General features: G+C 41.7%; 1 protein-coding gene across 5 annotated transcripts in view; it reads right to left on the bottom strand.

The window, feature by feature from the left end:
- Nucleotides 1-27,896, bottom strand: part of LOC131223828 (reticulon-like protein B16) — an 85,027-nt gene that overhangs the window by 12,674 nt on the left and 44,457 nt on the right. For 4 of the 5 annotated variants that reach the window (XM_058219340.1, XM_058219341.1, XM_058219342.1 and 1 more), the window contains 3 exons: nucleotides 11,646-11,826; nucleotides 11,071-11,212; nucleotides 10,904-10,973 (listed from right to left, as the gene is read on the bottom strand). In XM_058219340.1, coding sequence (XP_058075323.1) covers nucleotides 10,904-10,973; nucleotides 11,071-11,212; nucleotides 11,646-11,826 — 393 coding nt within the window. The remainder of the gene's footprint in view (nucleotides 1-10,903; nucleotides 10,974-11,070; nucleotides 11,213-11,645; nucleotides 11,827-27,896) is intronic. The other variant, XM_058219344.1, reaches the window with a different exon arrangement.

The raw sequence follows: 27,896 nt of genomic DNA, 5'->3' as shown, positions 1-27,896 counted from the left end.
CCGCAATATGCTGAGCCGGTGGGTCTAAACCACCAGCCCCAAAAAAAGCTTGTGGGTATGGGCCTATGGATTGGTGGTATAGATCACATCTCGAGGATGTGGTCGACCAAAGAGGTAAGGGAAAAGGACCCGCACAAACCACATTGGAAAATCGATAAAAGAAAAAAGTTAGGAAAACCACAATTCAATATATCACCAAGTGGTTGTACCAAGCCGGTGTTACTTTCAACATTATTAAGTTGAAAAGTTTCACGGTCATGGTGAAAGCAATATGTTAATTTGGACATGGACTTGAGCCTACTTCATATCACGAAGTGAGGGAAACATGCTTCAAAACTAAGGTTGATTTTATATGAAGCTTCATACCCAAATATAAAAAATCGTGGAAAACTTATGGTTGTAATCTTATGGCCGACAGATGGATCGATAAATCCGATCGAATTTGATAAACTTTCTAATGAATCGTCCAACTAGAGCAATATTTTTGAGGTCTGTGGATGCATCAACCCCTTTCCACACAGCTGATTATTTGTTCAAATTATTAGATAGTGTGACTGAGGAAATAGGAGAGGAATATGTTGTCCAAGTTACTGAAGAAAACACAGCCTCATATATAGCCCCCGGTCACCTTCTTATAGAGAAAAGGCATTGTTTATTTTATACCCCCAATATGGCACATTGAATAGATCTTATGCTAGAAGATACAGGTAGATTGTACATTAAAGTAATTGCTAGGGCTAGATGAATCATTGTCTTTATGTACAAACATGCCTTTCTTCTTCATCAAATGAAAAAACACATTGGGTGTAACTTGCTTCGTCCAACTGTCACCCATTTCGCAACAACCTTCTTAACACTACAAAGGTTGTACTCAAAGAAAGTCGAGCTTAGAAGCTTTGTAGCGTCGGCCGATTAAAATAATGGGCCTTGGTCAAAGAAAGTCGAAGGGAAGCTAGTCCAACAAACTAGCCTTTCACAATCTTTTTGGACACAAGTGTTAAGGCACTAAAATCATCAAAACCCATAGTGATTGTGTTGTGATTGGTGGACGGAGATGAGAAGATACTAGTCGGTTACATCTATGATGCGATGGAGAGGGCTAGAAACAAAATCATGGATCACTTCAACTATAAACATCGTAATTACAACCCCATTTTAGAGATCAAAGATGAGAGGTGGGGCAGTGAAATGTCATCTACATTGTATTCGTCAGCCTACATACTTAATCTGGTTGTATTCTTGGCTTCTACCTATCGAATAGAGGCAGAAGCGACGCATATGGTTGGCTTTCTTTACGTCTTGGAAAGAATAGTTCCAAATAAAGAAGAACAGGATAGGATTTCAATTCTACTAGACTTTCACACGAAGAGTACATGTATTTTATCAAGAGAAATAGTCATCAGGCATAAGAGTATGAAATTGCCAAATGAGTATGAACGTCTTAGCGAGTTTGTCTAAGTAACTTAGAAATAGTTTCTTACAATGTTTAAAGTCTAACCTACTTAAAACTCTTATTTCCATAGATTGGTGGGTTGCCAATGGAGTGAATCCGAACAAGAAGGATTCAGCCCAAAAGAAGTTGGAATGAAGAACTCACATGTTCTGCTAGCGGTTGCGAGTGCAACTAGGGTACGTTCAAGTCGGTAAGTTTGGCAATTCACTCCTTATTGTTGATTTTAGTCTTAAATCTTAGGGAGTTAAAGGACCATGAACAATCACTAATGCACTTTCTTTAATGCAGATTCAGGAAAAAAAAAACGTCTTAAACAAAAGAAACTTAATAACTTGGTCTTTGTCTAATACAACCAAAAGTTGCAAAACCGATTCCAGGCTAGGCAAGAAAAGCATGGTTTCTATAATCCTATCTACCTAGATGATTTGGATGCAGATGATGAGTGGCTCGTAGGGACAGGACCCTTGCAGACGAGGACCTAACACTAGCCCGAGTCGAAGATGTGGCATTCAAATCGGCACCTGAAGAAAGTTCTTCTACTCGATGGCGGAGAAGAGGGGCAAGCAGTAACAGTTAGGTGGTGGACGAGATTGAGATAGAAGAAGAAGATAATCAAGATTAACAATTGGATGTGGATGAAGTACTATTGCGAACCAATGATGAAGAAACAGAAGAAGATGAAGTACACATTGAAGAAGGATACAACTCTTGATGACAACAATGACTACGACAATGGTAGTGATCAAATGCCACAATGTCAACTGAATAAATGTATATAGTATTAGTGTATTACTATATTAGTATGTTTATTTTTTAATATTTCATTATTATGTAAATTGTGCATGTTTTTTGTAAATCATATTTGAACATTAAGTTATAAGTTATAACTTGAAAGTTGTTTTATGTTATCAAGTTATCCATTTATCAATAAAATCCTATATTCGAAGTATTTAATAATTAATTCTCTCTTAATGTAGCTTGTTGATTGTTTTGTTAAAATTTATGTAAATATAATATAAATAATTAAATATATAACTCAATGAAACACTTAAACTACAATGAAATTAGTAAAATAACTTATCCAAAAACTACAATGAAATCAGTAAAATAACTTATCCAACCACTTAGGCAAATTTTCCCTTAATTTTTAGATTTTTTTTTTTCAATTTTTTCCTTTTTTCCTTTTTCAAAAACAAATCAATATGTGATCAAATATGCGATTATGCGATCGCGCACGTGATTTGACAACATTGCTCATGACTTTAGGGTCTGTTTGGTTTACCAAATACCATCATATAGTAATGTAAATCCTTATATCATACCATATACATCCAACAACTACTAATTACAGTCTGACAGAGCTGTCTTTTAACAATGTTTGGATACGTCATAACCAACCTATGAATACGAGTGGCGGCTGTAGGTGTATGTTTGGATGTAGACCGTATACATCATAACTGTGTTTGGATGTTGAACGCTATTCTACCTTTTTTTTTCCGGTGCATGTCCGTGTACATAAACAGCTTTATATCCATGTTTGGATATGGTCCGGACGTGAAGTAGATGAAGAGCTTGTTATGGCTACTGCTACTTTGGTGGGATCTCTCTCATTTCGTCTTCTTCATCCATGGGCCGAAGGGGTAGAAATGTAATTAAGAAGGAGGAGGTAGGTGTGAGGAAGGTAGTTGCCAGTGTATGGTCACTGGCAAAGAGGTGGAGGGGCTAAACCAAAATGGAACTCTCCTTCTCTGTAGAAAATGGATTGTGAGATTAAGATCAAAAGCATCACCAATTTAATAGTAAGAGCTCGATGAAGCATCTCTATTTCAGTATACATGAATGCGCCAAACCCATTCAACCATCAATTCTCTCGTCAGACAAATACGGTGGTAATTTGCGTTGGATTTGGATGAGAGTTACCGATTTACATTGATGTGACTAGGCTGTAAATGGGTGACTAAAATTCATCGAGTTTCGCATTCTATCCAAGCATGGTTAAAAAGTAATAATGACCATTTTTACCACGCAGTACCATGCTATTTGGTAATCCAAACACGCCCTTAACTTATATGTCCCATCTCATGGCATTATTCACCAAAATTCATGTGCACATATGCCACAACAAAATAGAATAGTTGAACGTTAGAATCAACATTTACTTGAGGTTGCTAGGGCATTGTTGTTGAATATGAAAGTTTCGAAAATATTTTAAAGCAATGCAGTCTTAACTACTTGCTACCTAATAAATCGGATGTTGTCATATGTCTTATATAGAAAATAATGCAATGTGTAGATCTGCCTCCTCCAGACTACCAAGTGGGGAGATGGAGTGCATATAAGCGTGTCTTCTTTCGATCCTCTACTCCGTCAGAAGATCGTTGCCCTTATAAATGTTCACCTATATCGTCAAATGAAAGTGATTTGCCTATCGATCTTTGTACGAGTATATGTTCTTGCACTCGACATCCTATTTCTCAATTTATTTCCTTTACTAGCTCATCTCCTTTATTTTGACAATTTGCTCTAGCCTTGTCATTTGTTTCTATTCCTCACTCTTTCCAGGAGGCCCTTAGTAGTGATGGGTGGAAGCAAGCTGTGGAAGAAGAGATGGTTGCACTTTATTAAAATCATTTGAAAATTAGTTGTACTACCTACCAGAAAACGTATAATTGGGTGTAAATGGATGTATACAGTGACATATAACCCCAATGGTTTAGTTTATCGGTTAAAAGCTCAACTAGTTGCAAAAGGGTACTCTCAGACCATAGGCGTAGACTATTTAGAGATCTTTTCTCCTATGGCAAAGCTTCACCATATACATGTTGTTGTTTCCATGACCGCAAATATGAATTGACCCCTGTATCAGCTTCATGCGAAGAATGTTTTTCTTCATGGAGATCTTATTGAAGAAGTTTATATGGAGCAACCACTTGGTTTTGCTTCTCAAGCAAAGTTAGACAAAGTATGCAACCTTAAAAAGTCAATTTATGGTTTAAAACAATCTCCAAGAGCTTGGTTCAACGAGTTCAATAAACTGGTGTTTGAATTCAGTATAAAAAGCAAGGCTGACCATTCGATATTTGTAAGACAAAGTGAGGCAAGCATCTTTATGTTGGATATGCATGTGAAATTGTGAATGATATCATCGTCATCGGCAACAACAATACTAGTATTGACAAGTTGTAGAAAATTTTACAGCATTTATTTTAGATAAAGGACTTGGGTTGTCTTAGATACCTAGGTATTGAGGTAGCAAGGTCTAAGGTCGGCATCAATGTGTCATAACTGATGCAGGACATGAAAATAAAAAATGATATGCAAGATTTCAGGCTTTAGATCACACTAATTTTAAAACAATCACAAAAAAATTCACATCCCACATAAAAGTTAAGCATTCAACAAGGGGAATCTATGCGGGTCCAAGCCTACACATGTTAGGGTTGGATCAATTAAAAATTATAAACTAAACAATGCTCAAAGGAGAGTAAATTCATCCACACATGCAAAGGATTACTTCCCAATCCAAGGGATTCATATGTTTCAAATCGGGAAAACCTAGGGTTTGCAAAAGTGGAATAGGATTTGGGATTTAGGATTATCTACGGTTGGGGTTAGGGAAATAAGGCGAGAAAGGAGTGAAATAGAAGAGAGAAACGAACCCAAAATGATCCACGTGTGTGGACAGTGGCCCGAGCCTGATGCACGTGCGTGGGATCCTGCCCGCACATGTGTGGGGCCCACGAATCTGAAATCATCCAGCTAGGTGCTGATTGGCCAGGGGAGGTCCACCTTCACGCCAAGTTTCACGCCGATCGGATGTCTGGTTTGTGCACGGTGCTTCGCCGAAGTTTCAGCCCTCCTGCAGGGCCAGATTGTGGAAATCTGTTGTAGGGGAAAGATTAGTTGCAAACGTGGGTAGATTTGATGAGGGGATGGCTGTAGGAGATGAGGAATATGGATGGTAGGAGATGGGAGCGATTTGGGATGGATGTGGCTTCACACCACAGTAGTTAGCCCTTCGAAGAAGAGAGGGTTTCGCACCCAATTAAGCTTTACAACTCAGAGAGGAGCAGGAATACGCAGAAATTTTATTCAATCTTCAATGAGAAAAAAGACTACAAGGGGTGCCTATTTATAATAAAACCCTACACTGCAAAACTCGCATCCTGTGCAACCTATTATTGGAGACGAAGTAATAAAAAATAACAACTAATCAAAGCAATCTAAACCGTCCATAATATTCCTAATAACAATAATAAGTAAAACTCGAAACACTAGATTAATTAGAATAGTGGGCCATGATTATGAGAACCCATGGTGGGATTCACATGACTATCGGGTCCACTCCAATAATCCAAAACACAGTCCTCTAACTAGGAGGCCCTCCTTGGACGTCGCCATAAATCCAGATCAATGGTGGGGCCCTCCTCCTTGCATACGTGCGTAGGGGGGGCGTGCGTGTGCGTGTGATGTCCCCATCAATAAAGAAAATATGTGATGGACTTACTGGGTAAGGTAGGTCTTCTAGGAGACAAGCTCACTGAAACCCCCATGGATACAAATCATAAGCTCAGTGTGGATCAAGGGGAATTATTTGATAATCCAAGACGATATTGCTACCTTGTTGGAAAAGTAATCTATTTAACGATTATCATGTTTTCAATAGACAAAGAACGGTGAGAGAATGGCATAGAAAAGGGGATGTTGCAGAGTAAGGTTATCAACAAATGGTAGCGCATCGAGGAACTACATTAAAGGAAGTGCCGATCAGAGTCGAAAGGGGAAAAGGGATTTGGAGGTTTAGTAGGAGGCATAGGAGAGAAGATGCAAACGAAGGGGAAAGTAGATGTTGGGCAACGGTGGGCGGGAAAAGACTAATGCAGGAGGAGAAAGGAGGCAAGACAAAGGACCTTTCCGAATTTCCAACCCTCTATGTCGTCGGATTCCTAGAGGGGCAGCTTCCAATCAATTTCTCAAGGGTTTTCGGTAGAGCGGAGCTAGTGATGGAGGTAGTGCTTCCCTGATATCATCTCATCGCGGTGTACTAGGGTCTTTCCTTCGTTTATATGAGCTCAAAGGAAGAGTTAGCTCAGCAATGAAGCTTCTTCATAGCAAAAGCTTTGACGAAAGAAAGCACTTGGTGCAGAGAGCAAGTTTTGGACGTGAGCTCAAAATCAAGGAAGGAATGGCCAAGCTAGGAATAAGAACAAAAGGAACAGTAGAGAAAAGTTGGAATAGGAGCAAGGGGGGTGCCAAGTTGAAAAGGGCGGAGCCATCAAAATCACGATGGAAACTCCCGTTCTTTCAAAGACGTGGTGGTTAGGGAGGCTTGTGGAAAATTGCATATGGAGGTATGAACAGATGAAGGGGGGATGGATAGCAACGAAGGAAATCAGCAACAATTAGCAGGTTCTCGTAAGGCCGAAGATGTTATGCAAGGCCTGGGAATCGTTGCAATGGTCTACAATAGCTAAAACTACTCATAACACCTCCCTAACTCATATTAGAACTTGGATTGAAGAGTGATGTGGGTAGTCTAAGGATGATTCAAGGATCAAGCCTATAGAAAAAAAAAAAAAATGAGGTTTGGATTTGTGTGTTCTGAGAGGAATTTGGATTTGCTGATGTTCGCTGGAGCCATGCATAAAGATGGGCCAATCAAGAAGATACGGAAGTGGGAGGAGTTTTCTCGCTTTAGCAAAGAGGCGTTATGGTTTATGATATGGGGGATCCCAATAGAACTTTGGTTTCGTGAATTCTTTGGTGAGGTTTGATCCTGCCTCGATGAGGTCGTGGCTATTGACCAAGCAACGGAAGAAGGAGAGGAGTTGGGGATCGAGGATTTATGTCAAGAGAAGAAGAGCTCTAGGTGATCTTGATGTGATTTCAATTCTGGAGGGAGAGGAGTGACCGGAGCTTAGGGTGCAAAAGTAGGAGAAAAAGGTTGTGCCATTTTGCTAGGGTGATGTCCAGACAAGGCGAGAGGTATCTCCCTCTTCGAGTAACCATGGTGGTCGAGCTGTGAGAGGTGATGGGTTGCTTCGGATATTAGAGGGGGTGATGCAGGACATGAAATTTTAAACATGATATGCGAGATTCTAGGCTTTAGATCTTACTAGTTCAAAATAATCACACAAAATTCCACATCCCACATAAAGTCAAGCACTCAATCAAGGGGAATCTATGCGGGTCCAAGCCTACACATGCTAGGGTTGGATCAATAAAAATTATAAACCAAACAATACTCAAAGGAGAGTAGATTCAACCACACATGCACAGGAATAATTCCCCCAATCCAAGGGATTCACAAGTTTCAATTCAAGAAACCATAGGGTTGGAAAAAAGGCAAAGAAATTGGGAGTTTAAGACAATCTAGGGTTAGGATTAGGGAAAATCAGGTAAGAGAGGAGTGAAAGAGAGGAGAGAGTGAACCTGAAGACCGCTCGCGCGTGTGGACAGTAGGCCACGCCTGACGCACGTGCGCTAAGGGCAGTCCGCACGTACATGGGGCCCACGAACCCAAAACCCCCCTCCTTGGGGCTGGTCGACTAGGGTTGGGCTACAAACCCCCCAAGTTTCGGCCCAATCCGAGGTACGGTCCGTGCGTGGTGCTCCTTCGAAGTTTTAGCCCTCCTGCGGGGCCAGATTCCAGAAATCTGCTATAGAGAAGAAACGGCAGCAAATTAACGATGGATTTGCAGGTGGAATGACTGTAAGAGGAGAGGAATGTGAATGGTAGAAAGTGAGGGCAAATCGGGATGGGTGTGGCTTCACATCACGGTAGTAGCCCTTCGAAGAAGGGAGGATTTCGCACCCAATTAGGTTTTCACAACTCAAAGATGAGCAGGAAAGCGTAGAAATTTTATTCCAATCATCAATAAGAAAAAAGACTAAAAGGGGTGCCTATTTATAATAAAATCTTATACCCCAAAACTCGCGCCATGTGTGCAACCTATTACTTAGAGACGAAATAACCACAAATAACAACTAATCAAAGCAATCTAAACCGTCCATGATGTTCCTAATAACAACAATGACCAAAACTCAAAGTACTAGATCTTTTAGAATAGTGGGCCACGATCATGAGAACCCATGGTGGGATTCACTTGACGATCGAGTCCACTCCAAGGAACCAAAATGCAATCCTCTAACTAGGAAGCCCTCCTTGGACGTCGTCATCGATCCAGATCGATGGTGGGGCCCTCCTTGCATACGTGTGTAGGGGGGCGTGCGTGTGCGCGTGATGCCTCCATCAGGGGGTGGCGTGCGTGCAAAGCTGGGATTGGTGGAGATAGGGTTGGAGAGGGGAGTTTGTCTCTCATTGCAACACGAAAGAATGGGTGCGAAGAGGGAGCATCGGGATCCTCCTACTCCCTCTCGAGCTTGGCACCAAATGGAGGCTTGGGCAAAGAACCTGGTTTAAAAGGGGATGCCGACAATTTTGAAGAGGCTCAAAGCCAGGTCCGAGACACATGTCAAGGCGGGAGTTCGGAGAAGCTTTCGAGGGCGATTATTATGAAGAATGCATTTAAAATGAAAGAAGAAGGATTTTCTCAAGCTAACACATGACTGCCCGAGAACTGAGGTCTATTTGATGCACGGTTGGATACTGAGCCACGTGTGGGAGATGGATCGCTCACTATAGTTTTATCTCCAGCACATGCCTCTTCAGATTTCTTTTTACCACGATTACTTGGGTGTAGCACATGGGAGTTTGAACCCCCTTTTATAGTTTGAAGACGGGCAATCTCAAGCCTCCTAAAGAGAAATTTTATCGCAAAAGAGAGCCTCTGGTCGTTGTATTCTTTGCAAGAGGAATGGCCATCTCCAAGTATAAGGGAATTCTGATGTGGATTGGGCTAGTTCTCCATCTAGCAGGCGATCTACTACTGGCTATTGTACATTCGTAGGGGTTAATCTTGTTACATACAGGTAAGAAGCAAAGCATAGTAGCTTGTTCAAGCGTTGAGGCAAAATACAGTACAATAGGCCATGCGACCTGTGAACTCTTTGGCAAGAAGGTAATGTGTGAGCTTAGGTTTATGATTGATATTCCCATGAGGTTGTATTGTGATAATCAGGCTGCCTCTCCATTGCCAACAATCCTATTTATCATGAGAGAACCAAGGATATCGAAGTAGATTGTCACTTCATCTAAAAGAAAGTTGCCAACAAGGAAATTTGCATGTCATTTGTCAAGTCCCAAGATCATTTGGTAGATACGTTCCCTACGGCTCTTGGTCATACTTGTTTAGATCGTCTTTGTGTCAAGTTGAGCATTCATAATGTATATGCTCCAACTTGAGGGGGAGTGTTGACGGTCCATATTGATCACACGAGCAGTCCAGTGGGCCAACTTGGTCTATCATATGGTTTCCTATGTTTTATGGGCTTAAATATGTGAAGGATTGAGGTTTAGGCCCATGAGCATATGTAATGTAATGACCTAAGCGTGAAAGCAAATTTTGTATTTTTGCTTTTAATGAAGAAAGCCCTAATAATAAAAGAACAAGGCTCTCTCTCTCTCTCTCTCTCTCTCTCTCTCTCTCTCTCTCAAACACACACAAACACGCACACACACACAATCACAATCACGTTTTGGAACACATGAAAGTACAAAAAATCCCCATACTTGAGTTATTACATAAAACAAAGCCTATGAACTAAAACTCTATTCTAACAAACAATCTGAAGATCTAAAGGAAAGATAATAGTGTGAAACACTAGAAACCATAATACATGTGTAAAGTAGGCCACATATGACCACACATGAGATCATCACAGTCCACATGTAAGGTATCATGGTCCATCAACAGAGAGATTAGGATCAATAGACCAACTTCAATGTAAGTTCAATGGTAGCGCAGGATGAGGTTTGCTAGGTAGGCTTGAGAAAGCCTCTCAGAGGTTAAGCCTTGCTAGTCAACAGCCTTTCACACGGGGCACACTTCTAGGGCAATCGAAGATATTGATCTAGTAGCTGCCATATTAGATGTCACATTATCTGTCAGAAAATGGACAGCTAAAAATGTTGAGCAAATTGAGAATTTCCCGTATTCAACATCCAAAAAGTTAACGCGGATTAGAAGGCTAGGATTACTAAATCACAATGATTCTTAGACCCTAGTCTACCCATGTGATCACGTGCCATATGGATAGAGCTTCGTGGCACATGGGCAGTAGAGATGTTGTAGAGAGCAAGCCTTGATCTCCAAGAGAACCTCCAATAATTGGAAATGCACAGTTTGGTATCAGCCGAATTATTATGAACTTCTGAGATATTAAACAAAGGAACAAGTAAATGGATTGCACCTTGTACATGTGTGCCACATGTATGACGATCGAGTGCTTGGCAACTAACATAGATATAGGCATATATCACTTGATCCTGTCCCTCTTAATAAAATGAATATGTTAATACGTAAAAATAAAAATAAAAAAGAGACGTACCAATATATGAAAGTGTGATGAATGAAAAAAAGCTACCAATAACAGATAAAAGCCAGAGGCCAACCACCACCTGCCAGATATAGTGTAATATGTTAAGAAAAACTTCTTTCCACTGGTTATTGAGAATTTATAGGCTGCAAACTTTAAAACAGTCAATAACTGTTGACCTTAAAAAATAGTCTGAAGTCCTTGCCAAGAGTGATATCATGTGCCATGAGCAGCACATAGTTGATTTTAACACGAAATGAAGCGGCTGCATTGTTAACCATCTCCTCTGATAAAACCAGTTCTGGCAATGGTTGAAGGTGTCTGCACAAAACAAATAAATAAAATAAAAAATGTGTGTTGCTTCACAGAACCCTCACAATAAACTAGATGGTTCTCAGTCAGGCATATCTACAGTATCGTTGGATCCCAAGCTTGTAAAGTGGGGACCATCATTTGGTGATTCAGACATGAGCCAATAGAGGATAGATCATGGCCAAGAATATCTCCTTAAATGGGAAAACCGTGAGATAGCTAGAGATCATCCATACTGGGATATTCTTTTGGGGCAAGGCCCATCCATTGTGGGCCAACAGCCTGGATAACCGAACCATGAGCCCCGCTTTCAAGATCCGAAAATCTAAGGATACAATGCATATCCTCCAATCAAGCATCATATAATTCCTCCGTAAAAAATAATAGTAATAATATTTAAAAAAATATATGAGAACAAGACACATGAAGGCTAAAGGCTTACTTATTTAGAAAAACGGCACTGTTGACCTGAACGAACCGGAATACAACTAAAATCAGCAGTACGTCTGAAGAAATTGATAAGAATGACAACCCTGACTGCTCATATAGGAGCCATGCAACAGTGGCAACAACAATAATGCCAAAAGATATGCTTTGGCGCTTCCATAGTATAACATCAGCAGCTAAACAAATGTCAATCATGAATGGATTAAGTCAAATTTAGATCCATGGATAAGTTAATAAACGAAGACAATAAAAGAACTGGAAAGAACATAAATCAAGAAGGGGGGGGGGGGGGGGGGGGAAAAACTAAGGATCACAGCAGGTTGAGTAACACGTGTAAAAATAAGATATCTCAATAGATGCCCCTCATTTTTCGGATTCAGAGGGAAGTCCATTCTGCCCTCTGTTAACAAAAGGTAGGTTGCCACGAGCATAGAGGGGCACATAAGTACAATGACCAGGACCACTGATCTGGAGAGCCACCAAGATGGCAATGTGCCAGAAAGAAAAAGCGATCAAACTGTGGTAGCCTCCTGTCAGTGACCTGAGAAAGGGACATTTAACTAAAATAATGAGCAATGCTTCACAATGACTTTTTTCCTACAGTCTATCCATGTGTTGGCCCACCTCACCATACATGTTTGCTACTTGCAAACTAAAGACCAATTATGCCCAAATGAATCAGAGAATGCAATAGCAGCAGACAGGTAAATGGAAATAAAATGCTACTAAAAGGATCATTTTGGATAATCTGCACCGGTTCACCCATTACATGTCAAGGTATTCCATATAATGGTGGCCATAACGGTCACCACCATTACCAATATGGGTGTCAGCCGTAACGGTCGATACAGGGACGTAATGAACATTATGACCCCATAATGGTTGATTTTTTTTGTCCGAAAAATTCTGGAAAAATGTTTAGAAAATCTAACATGATATAAATATTCCAAAAATGTATTCATCCTTTTTTGTTTTGAACCTATTTATGATAGCTTAACGGTCCACTCATTGGTAAGAGTGCAGTATCCAGTTGTCTGGTGAATTTATGAACATGGTTATGTGTCTCCAATATGCACACATCACAATCAAGAATTAGAACTAGAAATTGGGGGGCTCAGAGCTTCTATTCACCCAAATCACTTCAATCTATAGTTTTAATCCTATATGAAACCTCCAAGTGTGTGTGTGGGGGGGGGGGGTTGGTTGCGGGCGCATAAATACCATTTTTTCGATTTTTTTTTTTTAAATGGCTCTCAGAGCTATTCACCCAAATCACTTCAATCTACAATTTTAATCCTATATGAAACCTCCAAGTATGGGTTATGCTCCGAGCAGACCAACAGATATGATGGATGGACATCCCCGTCACCTGAAGAAGCGGTCAATCGAGTAGGTTGAAGAGGTTAGCGCATGTTCGTGGTAATTGCCCCGGATAGAGGAGAATAGATTGGTAGGTTTTCCTTGAGAACTGGCACACCAATGACTACCTTCTCCCACTCGGTGCCTAAACCGTCACTTGTTTACATCCAAGAGAGAGAATTATAATAACAGTGGTTGAAATCTACTGTAGAATAATCTACGAAAGTTTTTCGAACGAGAGAAGTGGAAAAAAGAGGAGAAAATTGAATTTAAATAGAAAAAAAAAAAAAAAAAAAGTAATCATTTTTCAACCGTTACAGGGGTAACGATCGTTATGCCCTATAACAGCTAATACGGTCCCAAAAAACCAATTGCCCCGTTTCACCTCCGTATCGCATAACGGTCACGGTTGTTACTTATATGTATCGGCCTTTACGGCCATATCGTAACGACTCCTCTTCATCAGCACTAATTTCACACAACTGTACCACCTTTTCCCCATGCCAAACCTTCCATGGAAATCCTAACCCCAGCCTTTAACTCTCTACCGCCCCAATTCCCACCATATCGCTAGAAGCAAGCCCTTTCCCCACCCCAATCTCCAATTGCAGCCCCTTTACTACCCCAAACCCTAAAGGTCGGTCCACTTTTTAAATGCATGATGTTGCATAATTCTACATATAAATCTCTACACCCTAAATATAGATTGACATTACAAGATAATCCACCCATAATTTCAAATCAATAAAAATACCAATCCAGATCACAAGTGACCCACAATCTGAATCACAAGATCCATACGAAAAATGTAGGGGGTTGGTGATTTAGGTAACAATGGTCTGAACGACGATAGGAGCCTACAGATCGAGGACTCCTTACAGGAAAGATTATGCAACAAAGGCAAGAAGTAACTAGTGAGTGAGGAAGGCACCGTCACCAATCCTAATCCATCTCAAGTAGCTGTTTGATCAAAAGAATAGATGGATGCCTTCATGGAGGCACGCATAGTGAAGGAGCCAAAGTAAATACCTAAGACATGGAAAGCATGAAGACGAAAGCAGAGGTGGAGAAATCTCGAATGTCAGCTGACACAAGAGATGTCGATACAACACATAGGATTGCACCACCAACTCCCCTCAAGATTGAAGAAGACAGAGGCACGTCAAATTTGAAGATCATCATAGGCTTCCAACTCGAGTAGTTCTTTACAAGCTGAGATGAATTGATGAAATCAGTTCCTAGCTTCACAAACATTTCATAGCATGCCACAGTAATGCTACAGTAGTAATAAAACATCCAACAATAGCACTACATTCGTCTCAACATGGTATTGGGATTTCGAATGCTATTTGAAGCCTTTTAACTTCAGGTTTTGCCTATTTTTCAACAAGGTAAAAGGTCTACCTACAATTTGAGTGTAACTAAGATAGTTTTTGGTGATGTGTTTGCACCAATTAGGAATAGTTTTGAGTTCAAGAAGGATAGCTACGTACTAGGTTTATAAATAGACATGCAGACCATAAAGTAGAGATTGGACTTTGATTAGTTTGAATAAACAAAAACAGCTTTTCTCTTGTTCCAACAATGAGATACTCTAGAGGTGCAACACCTTTAGAAACCCTAGGATGTGATATGCTCGAGCTTTGCACAAAGCGATTTGGCATAGTTATCCACTCCTTTATGCAATGCTTCAAATATCTAGAATGTACAATTTCAGGTTCATCACAATTAGTTTAACTTTTTTTTGAAAGATGACAATTATTAGTTGAACTTCTTCTAGTTGCTATCACAAATCCTCCCAAATAGGGATGTAAACGGGTAGACGGGTGCCAGACAGTATTCGAAGAACTTGACCTGTTTTTTTTTTTAAAAAAAAAAAAAACTTTTCTTTTTTATTATTTTTTTTTTTTTTTTAACATTGACAATTTTATTCGAAAAAGGCCAATGCCATAAATTTACGAGCATAAAGAAAAAACAAATTTACACATCTCGACAACATTCCGGTACATGAGAAATGAACTTTGATGTTTGCACCCACTCCAACACATGAAATTTAACCCTTTAGAAGACTTCCATCACCTACCCTTTTCGGTTTCGAAAACATCAACCATTCCTCTTAAACCAAAGAGCACAAATACTTGCTAGAAGACTTAGGTGCCAAAATTTCCTCCCAGTCATCCCGACACCCCCGCCATGCCACATCAAGAAGAAGTTATCAATAGAGCCAGGCGAAACTCATGCAATGCCAAATAATTTGAAGAAATTATCCCACATTTCTCTTGTGAACGAGCATTGGATAAATAAATGATCCACTATTTCCTCAACTCACAAACATAATAGACATGCATTCGGCAGAATGAAATTTCTTTTGCAGAGGTTATCCATTGTTAGCACTTTCTTCAACTCACGAACATAATAGACATGCATTCGGCGGAATGAAATTTCTTTTGCGGAGGTTATCCACTGTTAGCACTTTCTTCTTCCCCACTAGCCACGCGATCGCTGCCACCTTTGAGGGAGCTCCATATCGCCAAACAAATGACGTTGGGCAAACCCCCACCCACGAGGGAACCCCACTGACAGACATATAAAGGGACTTCACTGAGAACTTGCTAGAATTTTCTTTTAACCACACCATCGAGTCCAGTTCTAAAATAGCCATGATCATCTTAGAAAGCATACTGAGCAAGTTAATGAATTTTGAAATTTCTTCATCCACCAAGTTCCTTCTACACGGTGGGTTCATACTACTTCCTCTCCCACAATGGAAAAACAGCTAGCCACCCTAAGATCTGCCTCAAAGGAAATCCCCACCAATTGTGGAAAAAGATTCCTCAGCCTATGCCCTGATACCCACTTATCTTCGCAAAATCTAATGTTCTCCCCATTTCCCAATAGAAACCCAACCAATTCCTAAACTTTGTGTTTCACAATTGCCATCGACTTCCATAGATGAGAAGATCTATACAACGATGACACCTTAATCCACCACCCCCTATCTTCCACCCCATATCTCCTTCCTATCACCTCTCTCCAATGAGCATCTACTTTTACCCCAAATCTCTAAACCAAATTCCCTAACAGGCGTAGGTATATAAGATCGTGTTGCGCGCCAATCGTCGGTATTCTTTGCTTGTGCAAAGGCACAACGAACAACTGCAAGTGTCGCAATCTCTTGCGCTCCCTCTTCCTCATCACTAGGGATCTCCGCTAGCTCGTATTCATCCTCCTCACCGTCACTTTCTAGGGGCACTTCTACTAGCCCATCAATAAAGAACACCTTGGTGCCCTCTTTCATGCCACACCGGTGGGCAAAGTGACCAAACCCCTGACATCTAAAACACCTACTCGCATCGCCTCTACGCGAGCTAGACCCAACAACTCCTTTACCCTTATCATCCTTGGGCCTAGACTGAGAACTACTAGAACGCTTGTATTGATATCCAGTGCCAGGCTTAGCCCCGGAAGGGTTGGCCTTGGCGCCAAAATCACGGGACGCAAACCGCCTTCCCACAGGTACCTTGAGGTATTGCTCAACCTCGAACACCAATTGATATATCTGTTCAAGAGTGTCTATAGCTTTGGCGAGCAACTCTCTCCTAATGTCAGAACGGAGGCCCGTCTTAAATCGAGCAAGAGTGAGCACGGGATCCCCTTCAAGCTCACACCAGGTCAAGTACTCTTCGAACTTCTCAATGTATTCAGTTACACTCATGGAACCCTATCGAAGAGATTGTCAATCTCCAACCAGCCTCAAGTGATAAGAAAAAGGGAGGTACTTCTCTTTTAGAATTTCTTTCACTTCTTTCTAATGGACTATTGAGGGTTCCCTCAACCTTTCTTTCTTTCGTTCTACGGTAGTCCAAAACCTCTTTGCTTGGCCCACTAGCTTCATCTCAAGAAATCGGACTCGGCCAACATCCGACATGTCGTACCATTCAAAATAGCGGTTCATATCCGCCAACCAATCTAAAAAAGCTTTAGGGTCCAAGTGGCCATTAAACGTAGAGGCCTCGACCCTAACTCCCTTCAGGAGTTGCGCATCTGGGTTATAATGATCACAATGCCCTTCACAGGGTGGGTGCACGAGTGTACGCCCCCTTTGTCTATCCTCCTGACCACTTGCCTGAGATTGGGTTATCTTCACCAATGGTGGTGTTTGCTCGGGTGGAGGTTTCAACTCGATGGACGCATGCATCTAATTGGTCCAAACGATTATTAACTTTTTGCAAAGATGCTTTGATGCTTGCATCCATGGTGTCCAACTTTTGGGTTATTCTCCTAAGAGACTCGGTAAGTTGCTCAGTGTTCATGATGGGGTGCAGACCAAAGCCATGTCCAGTATGTGTGGGCATGCACTACACAACTCAAGGGGTCCTAAGATGCAACTATATGCGCCTAGACTCCACTATATGCACCCTAATGACATTGGATGAACCTGTAGGACGCTATATGGACGAAATTACGCAACTCCACAAAAATCCAGCAATATGGCCGTCAAAATAAATGGACAACAGAAAATTCAGCAATGTGAATTGCAAACTTTCTGATAACAGGAATTTCAGTAGCCTATATCATGAATTATGGACCTCTAAACAGCCCTAACTGAATGGGTGTGGTACATAAAATATATACATATATATATATATATGAATTAACCCCTAATCATGCATTGTATTCCCCTATGACAACCTTGTGCTCTGATACCAAATTTGATGCAGGACATGAAATTAAATATGGAATGCAAGAAATCAAGCATGTGATGATACCAATTTTAAACAGTTACAAAATTTCACATCCTACATACCATCAAACATTCAAAAAGGGGAATCTATGAGGGTCCAAGCCTACACAACTTTGGGGCTGGATCAAATAAAATTATAAGCCAAACAAACCCAACGGAGTGTAAGAATCATCCATTCTTGCAAAGGATTGTTCCCAACTCAAGAGATTCACTAGGTTTCAATTTGGGGGAAAATCTAGGGTTCGAAAATTTGGGATAATTGGGATTTGGGACTCTTTAGGGTTAGGGATTTGGATTAAGGGTTTTTTTTTTTTAGTCAAAAGAGAATGAAATAGAGGAAAAAGAGAATTTGGGATGAGCCATGTATGTTGGACAGCAGAGGGGCCTGGACGCATGTGCGTGACAGTCGTCCGCACGTGTGGGGCCCACAAAGTCAAAAACCGACTTCTAGGCTGGGATTGGCCAAGGATGGGCTGCCTCCATACCATGTTTCGCGTTGATCCATCGCAAGGCGAGTGCGTAGTACTCCGCCGAAGTTTCAGCCCCTCAGATGGGCCAGAATTTGAAAATTTGTTTGTGCACTATTGTAGGAGAAAACTTGGATACGAAAGTAGGTGATTCTGAAGGTGGAAGGGGTGTCTAGGATGATGAATGTGGTGGGTAAGAAGGTGGAGATGATTTGGAGCGGATGTGGCTTCGCACCACGGTAGTTAGCCCTTCGAGGAAGGGAGGGTTTCGCACCTAATTTGATTCTTCAACCCAGAGAGAGAGAGAGAGAGAGAGAGAGAGGAAGAAACACATGAATTTTTATTCATAAAATATCATTGCAATACCTACATGGGATTGCTATATTTATAAGAAAACCATCAACCCAAAAAAAAAAGACAAAATTACCCTTGCGACATGTGCGTGCACTAATACCAAAGCTAAAGCAAATAAAATAACTAATATAAGCAATCAAAGCCGTTCATGAAGTTTCTAATAACAAAAATAGTTAAAACTCAAAATCGTAGATCATCTAAAATGGTGAGCCACGATCATGAAATCTGATGGAAGAATCTATGTGATGATCGGGTCCACTCCAATGCTCCATAACACAGCCCCCTAATTATGAGGCCCTCCAAAGATGTCGCCGTTGATCTAAATCGATAGTGGGGCCCGCCTCCGCCTCGAATACATGCGTAGAGGGGGCATGTGCATGATGTCCCCATCATTAAACCCCACTCCCACTTAATCTCAAGGCTTACATGCTTCTTCCCATTTTATAAGGTGAAATTTGTGTTTATCTTCCACTCTTCTCCATAGAAAATCCCGCCTAATTTTTTTCCAATTTGTTCAAAACCGAATTTGGCCATTTGAATAGCGACATATAATACACAAGAAGATTAGACATTACTATCTTAATCAAAAAAATTTTCCCACCCAACGACAAATGTTGAGGTTTCCATTGTGACAACCTTCTTTCAAACCATTCAATCACTTTATCCCATAGGTGTTTCGTTGGCCTTCCATTACATAGCAGAAGACCAAGGTATAACATGGGAAAGGAACCTTCCCTACATCCAAATTTATTAGCATCCATCTTCACTTATTCTGGAATTTCCACCCCCAAAATTTCACTCTTACTAATATTGACTTTCAAGCCCGAAACTACCTCAAAGCTAACGATAATCACTTAAAGATTTTCAACACTTCGAGAGTTTGCCTTGCGAAATAATAAAGTATCATCCGCATACTGCAATTGAGAAACTTGGAAGTCTAAATTGTCCAACTCTAAATCCTCTCATAAGCCCCAACTCCACCCCTTTGTCTATCAAGCTATTCAAAGCCTCCATGATAACAACGAATAAGTATAGGGAGAAAGGATCCCCTTGACATAGACCTCTTGACACTGAGAAAAAACCATTCGGGGAACCATTAACCAAAATTGATAATATTGTTGACCTCACACATTTCCACATCCAAGCTCGCCATTTAGCCCCACATCCCAACCTTGCTAACATATAATCGAAGAAGTCCCAATCCACATGATCATAGGCCTTTTCTATGTCTAACTTGCAGATGAGACCTTTCAAACCTCTTCTATTGCAAGTGTCTATACACTCATTCGCCACAAAAAGCTATCCACTATCAATCTTTCTTTTACAAACGTCCCTTGTGATTCTAAAATTGCCTCACTCAACATTGCTCGAAATCTAGAAGCGAGTATCTTAGCCAATATCTTGTAAGGACCACTCAATAAGCTAATGGGTCTGAAGTCTCGAAGGTTTTCGGCACTTTTTTTGGAATTGTCGATATAAATGTGGCCCATAACTCCAATGTAATGCACCCTTTCTCGTAGAATTCGTTAATAAACACAATCACATCATTCTTAACCATTACCCAAAATTTCCAATTAAAAACAATAAAATAAAATTAAATAAATAAATAAAACCATTCAACCCTAGGGCTTTGTCACTCCCCAATTCCTCCATCGTTTGTTTAGCTTCTTCCTCATAGAATGCCTTTTCCAATGATTCAGCAACTTGTGATGAGATAGATTGAAAAGACAAATTATCAAGAAGCGGCCTATTCCAATCATCACGTGATAGCAGCTTTCTATAGAAATCAACTATAGATTCGCACACCTTCTTAGTCTTTCCCTCAAGTCTTTCACCCTCAACCATGATAGATTTTATTTAGTTGACCCCTGCCCTTACACTGGTCATAGCATGAAAGAATTTTGTATTTTGATCACCCTCTTTCAACCAAAGCGCCCACAATCGTTGGCGTCATTTAATTTTCTCCTCTCGCATTCTAGCATTATATTTCACCCGATGCACTTCTCGCCATGCTCTCCTCTTCCGATAACTTTGTTGCCTCTTCTTTAATATCTAGATTCTTAATTTCTTATGGAATTGTTGTGGTCTCCTCCTCTTGGCCCCCTAATTCCTCTTTCCTCCATTTGTAGATTTCTTTTTTAAACCATTTTAATTTCTAAATTAGCATGAATCCTGCTTCCCCCCTCCCCCGAATGGAGAAAGCAATCCACCACTCGACCACCTTCCCCACAAAACCTTCTATTTCTAACCAAGAAAGCCCAAATCTGAAAGGTTGGAGGCCCCAGTTTTCCTCCTCTATCTCTAATAATATCAGACAATGGTCTAAAACTGGCTTAGGTAGACCTCTCCAATGAATCCATGGCAATTTCTCCACCCATTTTGGCGAAAGAAGAAAGCAATCAAATTTTGACTTAATTGCTTTAGCTTGTCCATTCAACTAAGTGAATTTAACTTTGCCCATTAGTAAATCGACCATATCATTTCTAAGAATCTAGACTGAAAAGTTGCGCATACTAGCAGTTATTCGACCCCCATTTGATTTCTCTTGTACAAACCTCAGTATGTTGAAGTCACCACAACACACCATGGTAACTAGTCGAGCACTTCCCAAAATTCAAAATGGAGCCTCGACCGACACGTCCCATAAACTATTGAAAACACCAATCTGAACCCTGAGGATAGTTCTTTGAATACCAAATATAAAGAGTATTTCCCTCTCCAGCAATCTTCTTTGCACTAAATATTCATATCCCACACTATTAGAATTCCTCTCGTTGATACTAGAGCTTCCAAGGCTTCCCATTCTTTATTCTTCCCCCACCACAACGCGTTAACAATATTCTGATTTATCACTTGTATCTTAGTTTCCTGAAACGTTGCAATCTGGACTTTAAACTTTTTGCACATATTTTTAATTTGGCCTCACTTCTGTGGACATCCTAACCCCCTTATATTCCAACTTAATACCTTCATTGAACACTTGTTGATCCTAGATATCCCTCACCTGACACCCCCTGGTTCAGCCTACCCGACCTCTGGTTAGCTTTCTCCACACACATTATATCTCTACCACTGCTGAGATCTGGAGCATTTCCATCCCGTTGGGCTGGTAGCTTCTACAAACTTGAACAAGGCCACATAGTACTCCGGCCTATCACCACAATTTACTCTCACTAATCGTGTTATTTCCAACATAAACATTTTTATACGTTTCATGCCTTGGGCCACAGACATTTTAGTGGCATGTTCTTGACTCAAATTCCTTTCTGCACTTACCCCGTCAGCATCCTTTGGGACCAAGACCGGTTCTTCTTCGACCCCCACCCAGTGTTTGAAATATCGGTATCGCGCAATGTATCGCACCCTTGGGATACAGATACGTATCGGTTATCGCACGGGATATATCGTTTGTATCACATAATTTATCACACTTTTTGGGAAACATGGGGAAACATTGGGAAAATGGTTGAATTTTTCAATGAAACTTCAGGGATTATTAAAAAAGATCTTAATACACATTTTTCAATCATAAAGTCTCAAAAAAGAAGTGCACATAATAGGTTTCCTTTGTATATGGTCCTAAGCTATGCGTTGTTCGATTGAACTAATACAACTATATTCAAGATCCACCCCCTGTCCATCCATTTTTCCATATCATTTCAAGACATTATGCAAAAAATAAAGTAGATCCAATAATCAGGTAGCCCATACCATAGGAAACAATGGTGATTGAACATTAGTGGGCCACAAAAGTTTTGCACTTAAATACGCTCTTATAGTATTGAATAAACTCTGTTGGGCCCACCGTGAATGTACATGGTTTATCTACGTCGTCCATCCATTTTTCTAGCTCATTTTAGGGGTTGAGCACAAATTTGAAACATATCCAAAGCTCAAATGGACCACACAAAACAGTAGGAATATTGATTTCCACCGTTGAAACCTGCCTAGGACCTACAGTGATGTTTATTTTTCATCTAACCTGTTCATAAGATCACAAAGACATGGATGAAGGAAAAGAACAAATATCAGCTTGATCCAAAATTTCTTTGGCCCCAAGGATTTGTTAATGGTAAATGTTCATTTTGCACTATTTTCTATGGTGTCGTCCACTTGAGCTTTGGATATGCTTCATTTTTAGGCTAAAACCATAAAATTATCTGGTAAAATGGATGGATGGAGTGGATAAAATACATGAATTATAATGGGCCCCACAAAGTTTACATGAATTATAATGGCCCCACGAATATTTCAAGTGTTAACGTTCAATCCTCACATTTTCAGCGCACTTGAGTATCAGATCCTGCTCATTTTTGACCCCATGTCCTAAAATGATCTCATGAAACAGATCGATGGAGTGGATTCCTCGCAAACATCATAGTGGGCCCCACCTAAGGTTCCAATAGCAAGAACTTCCTTGGAAAGGCTTTAACAGGAAATCCACGTCTAGCACTAACGCTACTCAAGCTCGAGCTGTACGAACATTTCAATGTTACATGGCCCCACAATAATGTATTTATTATATCTATACCGTTCATGCATTTGGAGAAAACATTTTAGATCATGAAATAAAAAATGAATCATATCCAAAGCTCAAGTGGACCACATCACAAATAACAATGGGTACTGATTGTCACCGTTAAAACATTCGTAGGGCCCACCATAACGTTTATTTTCCATCCAATCTGTTAATTTGGTCACACAGACCTTGATGAAGAGGAAAAATAAATATCATATTGATCCAAAACTTCTGTGACCCCCAAAAGGGTTTCAATGGTAGACGTTCAATCTCCCACTGCTGTTTGCAGTGTGGTCCACTTGAAATTTGGATCCGTCTTATTTTTCAGCTCAAGCCTTACGAAGAGCTCGCCAAATGGAAGAACGGTCTGGATATAACACATAGCTCATGGTGGGACCCACAGAACTTTGTGACGTCAACACACCAGCTCAGTCATGTGTGGTATGGTACCCCTTTCCTTAAAAAGGGCTCGAGCACTCTTTTTTTTTTTTTTTAAGCAAAGAGGGCTCCAGAAGGCTAGAACCCTAAAATTTCTCCCATATCTCAAGTATCGGCGAGGATTTCTACAGATTTCTCTTCAAAATCGGAGATTTTATCTGCGGTAACCTACTTCGATTCAAATGGCCCACCAAACGGAAGCTTCCGATCATGGCGATCTCTTCTACAAGTATCGAAATCCATCATCTGGTGTTTTTTTTTCCCGATTTTTTCGGATAATGACGCTATCCCGAACGATATTTTGCCTTTTTTTTTTTAACTTTTTGGTATCTTTCGAAGGATATCGTATCGCTGGACTACGATACCGATAATATCGGCCGATAGTATCGATATTTCGAACACTGCCCCCACCTGACGTTGGATTGCCAATGGGGTCACCATTTCTTGCTCCTCTACTTGTTGGTTTCCCCCTAGACCCTTTACCACTTGTTACGGCTGGATATTGTTCTCTACCACTACCGACATTAAGAGATTTGGGTTCTAATCTTCGTGAACATCATCCAATGAAGGAGAATCATCGCCAAAATCAAAATACGACACTAGCTGATAAGTTACAAAGTTGTGTCACCTTGTATTTGATCTACATTGATGCTTCACCTGGACATAATACTCCAACCCCGTTTCATCCTGTGTCATGACCCTCGATACCTAACCCCCAAGTGAGGTAACCTTTTGAAAGGAGCTTTAGCAAAATTCCTAAGAAGACGTGATCGAAGAATCGAGCGCTTGAGATGGGGTTCGTAGTCAAATATTTCTTTTGGCTCCTTCTGCGGTAACACTAACCCGCTCAGAACCTTCAAGAGGGCAAGTTGATTAGGATTTAGTTGATCGAATAAGTCACGTGTGGCATAACTTAAGAGATTTGGAGCACGAGTGAGAGTCGAAGGAAACTTAGCACGTGAACCATCGTTTACATGATTTAAAGAGTCGGTGAAGTTACTTGATCGAGCCACATCCCATAGCTCTTCCTCTCTTTCTCCGGCGTTAAATGCATCAACGGGGAAAGTGTCACGTGTCACGCCTTCATTCGCTTTTTTCAACCAATGCCTACTCTCTCTCATTAATACTAAGAGGAGACGTAGCCTCATTTCGTCCCTCTTCGCCACGCGTCGGGTTGCCCCCTTCTCTCTCTTGCAATGCCTTCCTGCTGACCAATAGAGGATCGACAACACCTTGTTCTTTCATTCGTTACTCATAGGGAATATTTCTCTTATATACCCTCTTCTTCAAACCTATCAACTGCCATTGCCGTTGCACTATCTTCACCATCATCCTCTAATGGCTTGTCATCCTTCTCTTGATCTACCTTGACAATCACCTTCGCATTGTCTACTCTTAAGGTAATTGATTATGGGCATGATTCGATCTTATTTCTAATTTGCATCCTTGCAAACCGCAACTCTTCACCGTTATTCATCTAAGGATCGATGGATTACACCACCCTGATGCATTCTATCTCTGTGAAGATGTTGTCCACCAATACTCCTCCCATGCAAACACAGACCACACTTCCCATCTCTGAATCTTTGTCATTGCACCAGCCTGGAACCCTTTAAAGGTGGAAAGCACCTATATTGATGCAGGACAATTAACCACTTGCTCTAAAAGCTTGAACTATTAGAGTATGGCGAATTAATCACTTTATCTCATAGCCCAGGCCCCACATCTCATGGGTTAGGACCTCGGCCGAACCCCCCTCGTGGGCTCGTGGGCCCCAAATCACATGAGCCGCCCACCCCGAGTGTGTCCTCGCATCCCATGGGCTACCCCACTCGAGCCCGGTGTGAAATGCGCATTAATCACCCCCGGTGAGGAGTCTCGAACACAAGACCTCCCCCGTGGGCCCCGCCCACCCCGAGTGTGCCCCTGCATCCTACATGCGACCCCACTCAAGCCCGGTGTGAAAATGCCCTTGCATTAATCACCCCCAGTGAGGAGTCTCGAACACGAAACATCCCGCTTTGATACTAATTTGATGTAGGACAATTAACCACTTGCTCTAAAAGCTCAAACTGTTAGAGTATGGTGAATTAATCCCTTTTATCTCATAGCTCAGGCCCCACATCTTATGGGTTAGGACCTCGGCCGAACCCCCCTCGTGGGCTCGTGGGCCCCAAATCACATGGGCTGCCCACACCGAGTGTCCCTGCATCACACGGGCTACCCCACTCAAGCCCGGTGTGAAATGCGCATTAATCACCCCCGATGAGGAGTCTCGAACACGAGACCTCCCCCGTGGGCCCCACCCGTGGGATTAATGCTGGGGCATTTTCACACCGGGCTCGAGTGGGGTAGCCCGTGGGATGCGGGGACATACTCGGGGTGGGGGTGGGTGACCAATGTGATTTGGGGCCCACGGGGGAGGTCTCATGTTCGAGACTCCTCGCTATGGGTGATTAATGCGCATTTCACACCGGGCTCGAGTGGGGTCGCCTGTGGGATGCAGGGGCACACTCGGGGGGAGGGGGTGTCTCGTGTTCGAGATTCCTCACCGGGGGTGATTAATGCACATTTCACACCGGGCTCGAGTGGGGTAACCCGTGGAATGCGGAGACACTGATGAGGACATCACACGCACACGCGCACGCACGCCGCCCCCACGCACCTACGCAAGGAGAGGGAGGGCCCCACCGTCAATCTGGCTCAATGACGACGTCCAGGGAGGGCCTCTTAGTTAGAAGACAGAGTTTTAGTTCAAGAGAGTGGGCCCGATAACCAAAAAAAGCCCATCATAAGATCTCACGATTGGGGCCCACTAGTCGAATTGATTTCATATTTTAGGTTTTGATTATTTATGTTATTTAGAATATTATGAACACTTTAGATTTCTTTGATTAGTTTTTATTTTGGTTTATTTAATTGCCAAGTAATAGGTTGCGCACATGGCGCGAGTTTTGGGGTATAGAGTTTTCCTATATATAGGCACCCCATGTAGTTTTTTTGATTCATTGAAGTTTAATAAAAAATTCTTGCAAGTTTTTTTCTACTCTCTGAGTTTTTGAGTTGTAGAAAAATTCAAGTGGGTGGGAAGCCATCCCTTTTCGAAGGGCTAACTACCATGGTGCGAAGCCACATCTATCCTCATCCGCCCCTACCCTCTTCCATCCATATCTCTCACTTTCTAAAATCATCCTTGCTTCGAATCCACCAGTTTTTGCAGCTGTTCTTCTTCTTATAGTCAGTTTCCAGAATCTAGCCTTGCAGGAGGGCCGAAACTTTGACGGAGCACTGCGCACAGACCGTATGTTGGATTGTCATGAAACTTAGGGTTTGAAGACCCCCTTGGCCGACCAGAGCCAAGGAGTTTGTTTCGGAAATCGGGCCCCGCTCGCACGTGCGGCCAGGCTCGTGCGCAAGTGCGCCTAGCCCTGCCGCTGTCCGCACACGGGAACTGTCTTATGGTTCAGGTTTTCTTCTTATTTTACCCTCTCATACCTGTTTTTTTATAAAACCCAACCCTAGATTGCATTATCCTTAATTTATTTACCCATTTTCTCACCCCAGGGTTCCTTGAATTGAAATAAGTGAATCCCTCAGATTAGGGACTGATTATTGTGCATGTGTGGATGATTATTACTTATCTTTGAGCATCGTTTGGTTTATAATTTTTTACAGATCCAGCCCTAGCCTGTGTAGGCCTGGACCCGTGCAGATTCCCCTTTACTTGAATGTTTGAGCTTTTGTGTGGGATGTGGAATTATTATGTGATTGTTCTAAATTAATATGATCTAAGCCTAAAATCTTGCATATCATATTTAAATTTCATGTCCTGCATCAGACACACTCGGGGTGGGCGGCCCATGTGATTTAGGGCCCACGAGCCCACGAGGGGGGTTTGGCCGAGGTCCTAAACAATGAGACGTGGGGCCTAGGCTATGAGATAAAGGGATTAATTCATCATACTATAACAGTTCGAGCTTTTAGAGCAAGTGGTTAATTGCCCTGCATCAAATTGGTATCAGAGCGGGAGGTCTCGTGTTCAAGACTCCTCACCGGGGGCAATTAATACAGGGACATTTTCACACCGGGCTCGAGTGGGGTAGCTCGTGGGGTACGGGGACACACTCAGGGTGGGTGACCCATGTGATTTGGGGCTCACGGGGGAGGTCTTGTGTTCGAGACTCCTCACTGGGGGTGATTAATGCACATTTCACACCTGGCTTGAGTGTAGTGGCCTGTGGGATGCGGGGACGCACTCTGGGTGGGCAGCTTATGTGATTTGGGGCCTATGAGGGGAGTTCGGCCGAGGTCCTAACCCATGAGATGTGAGGCTTGGGCTATGAGATAAAGGGATTAATTCACCAT

The sequence above is a fragment of the Magnolia sinica genome, chromosome 13 (assembly GCF_029962835.1).
Source record: "Magnolia sinica isolate HGM2019 chromosome 13, MsV1, whole genome shotgun sequence".
Classification (NCBI taxonomy): Eukaryota; Viridiplantae; Streptophyta; class Magnoliopsida; order Magnoliales; family Magnoliaceae; genus Magnolia; species Magnolia sinica.
The sequence above is the reverse complement of the archived record's forward strand: the minus strand, read 5'-3'. Positions and strand labels throughout refer to the sequence as shown.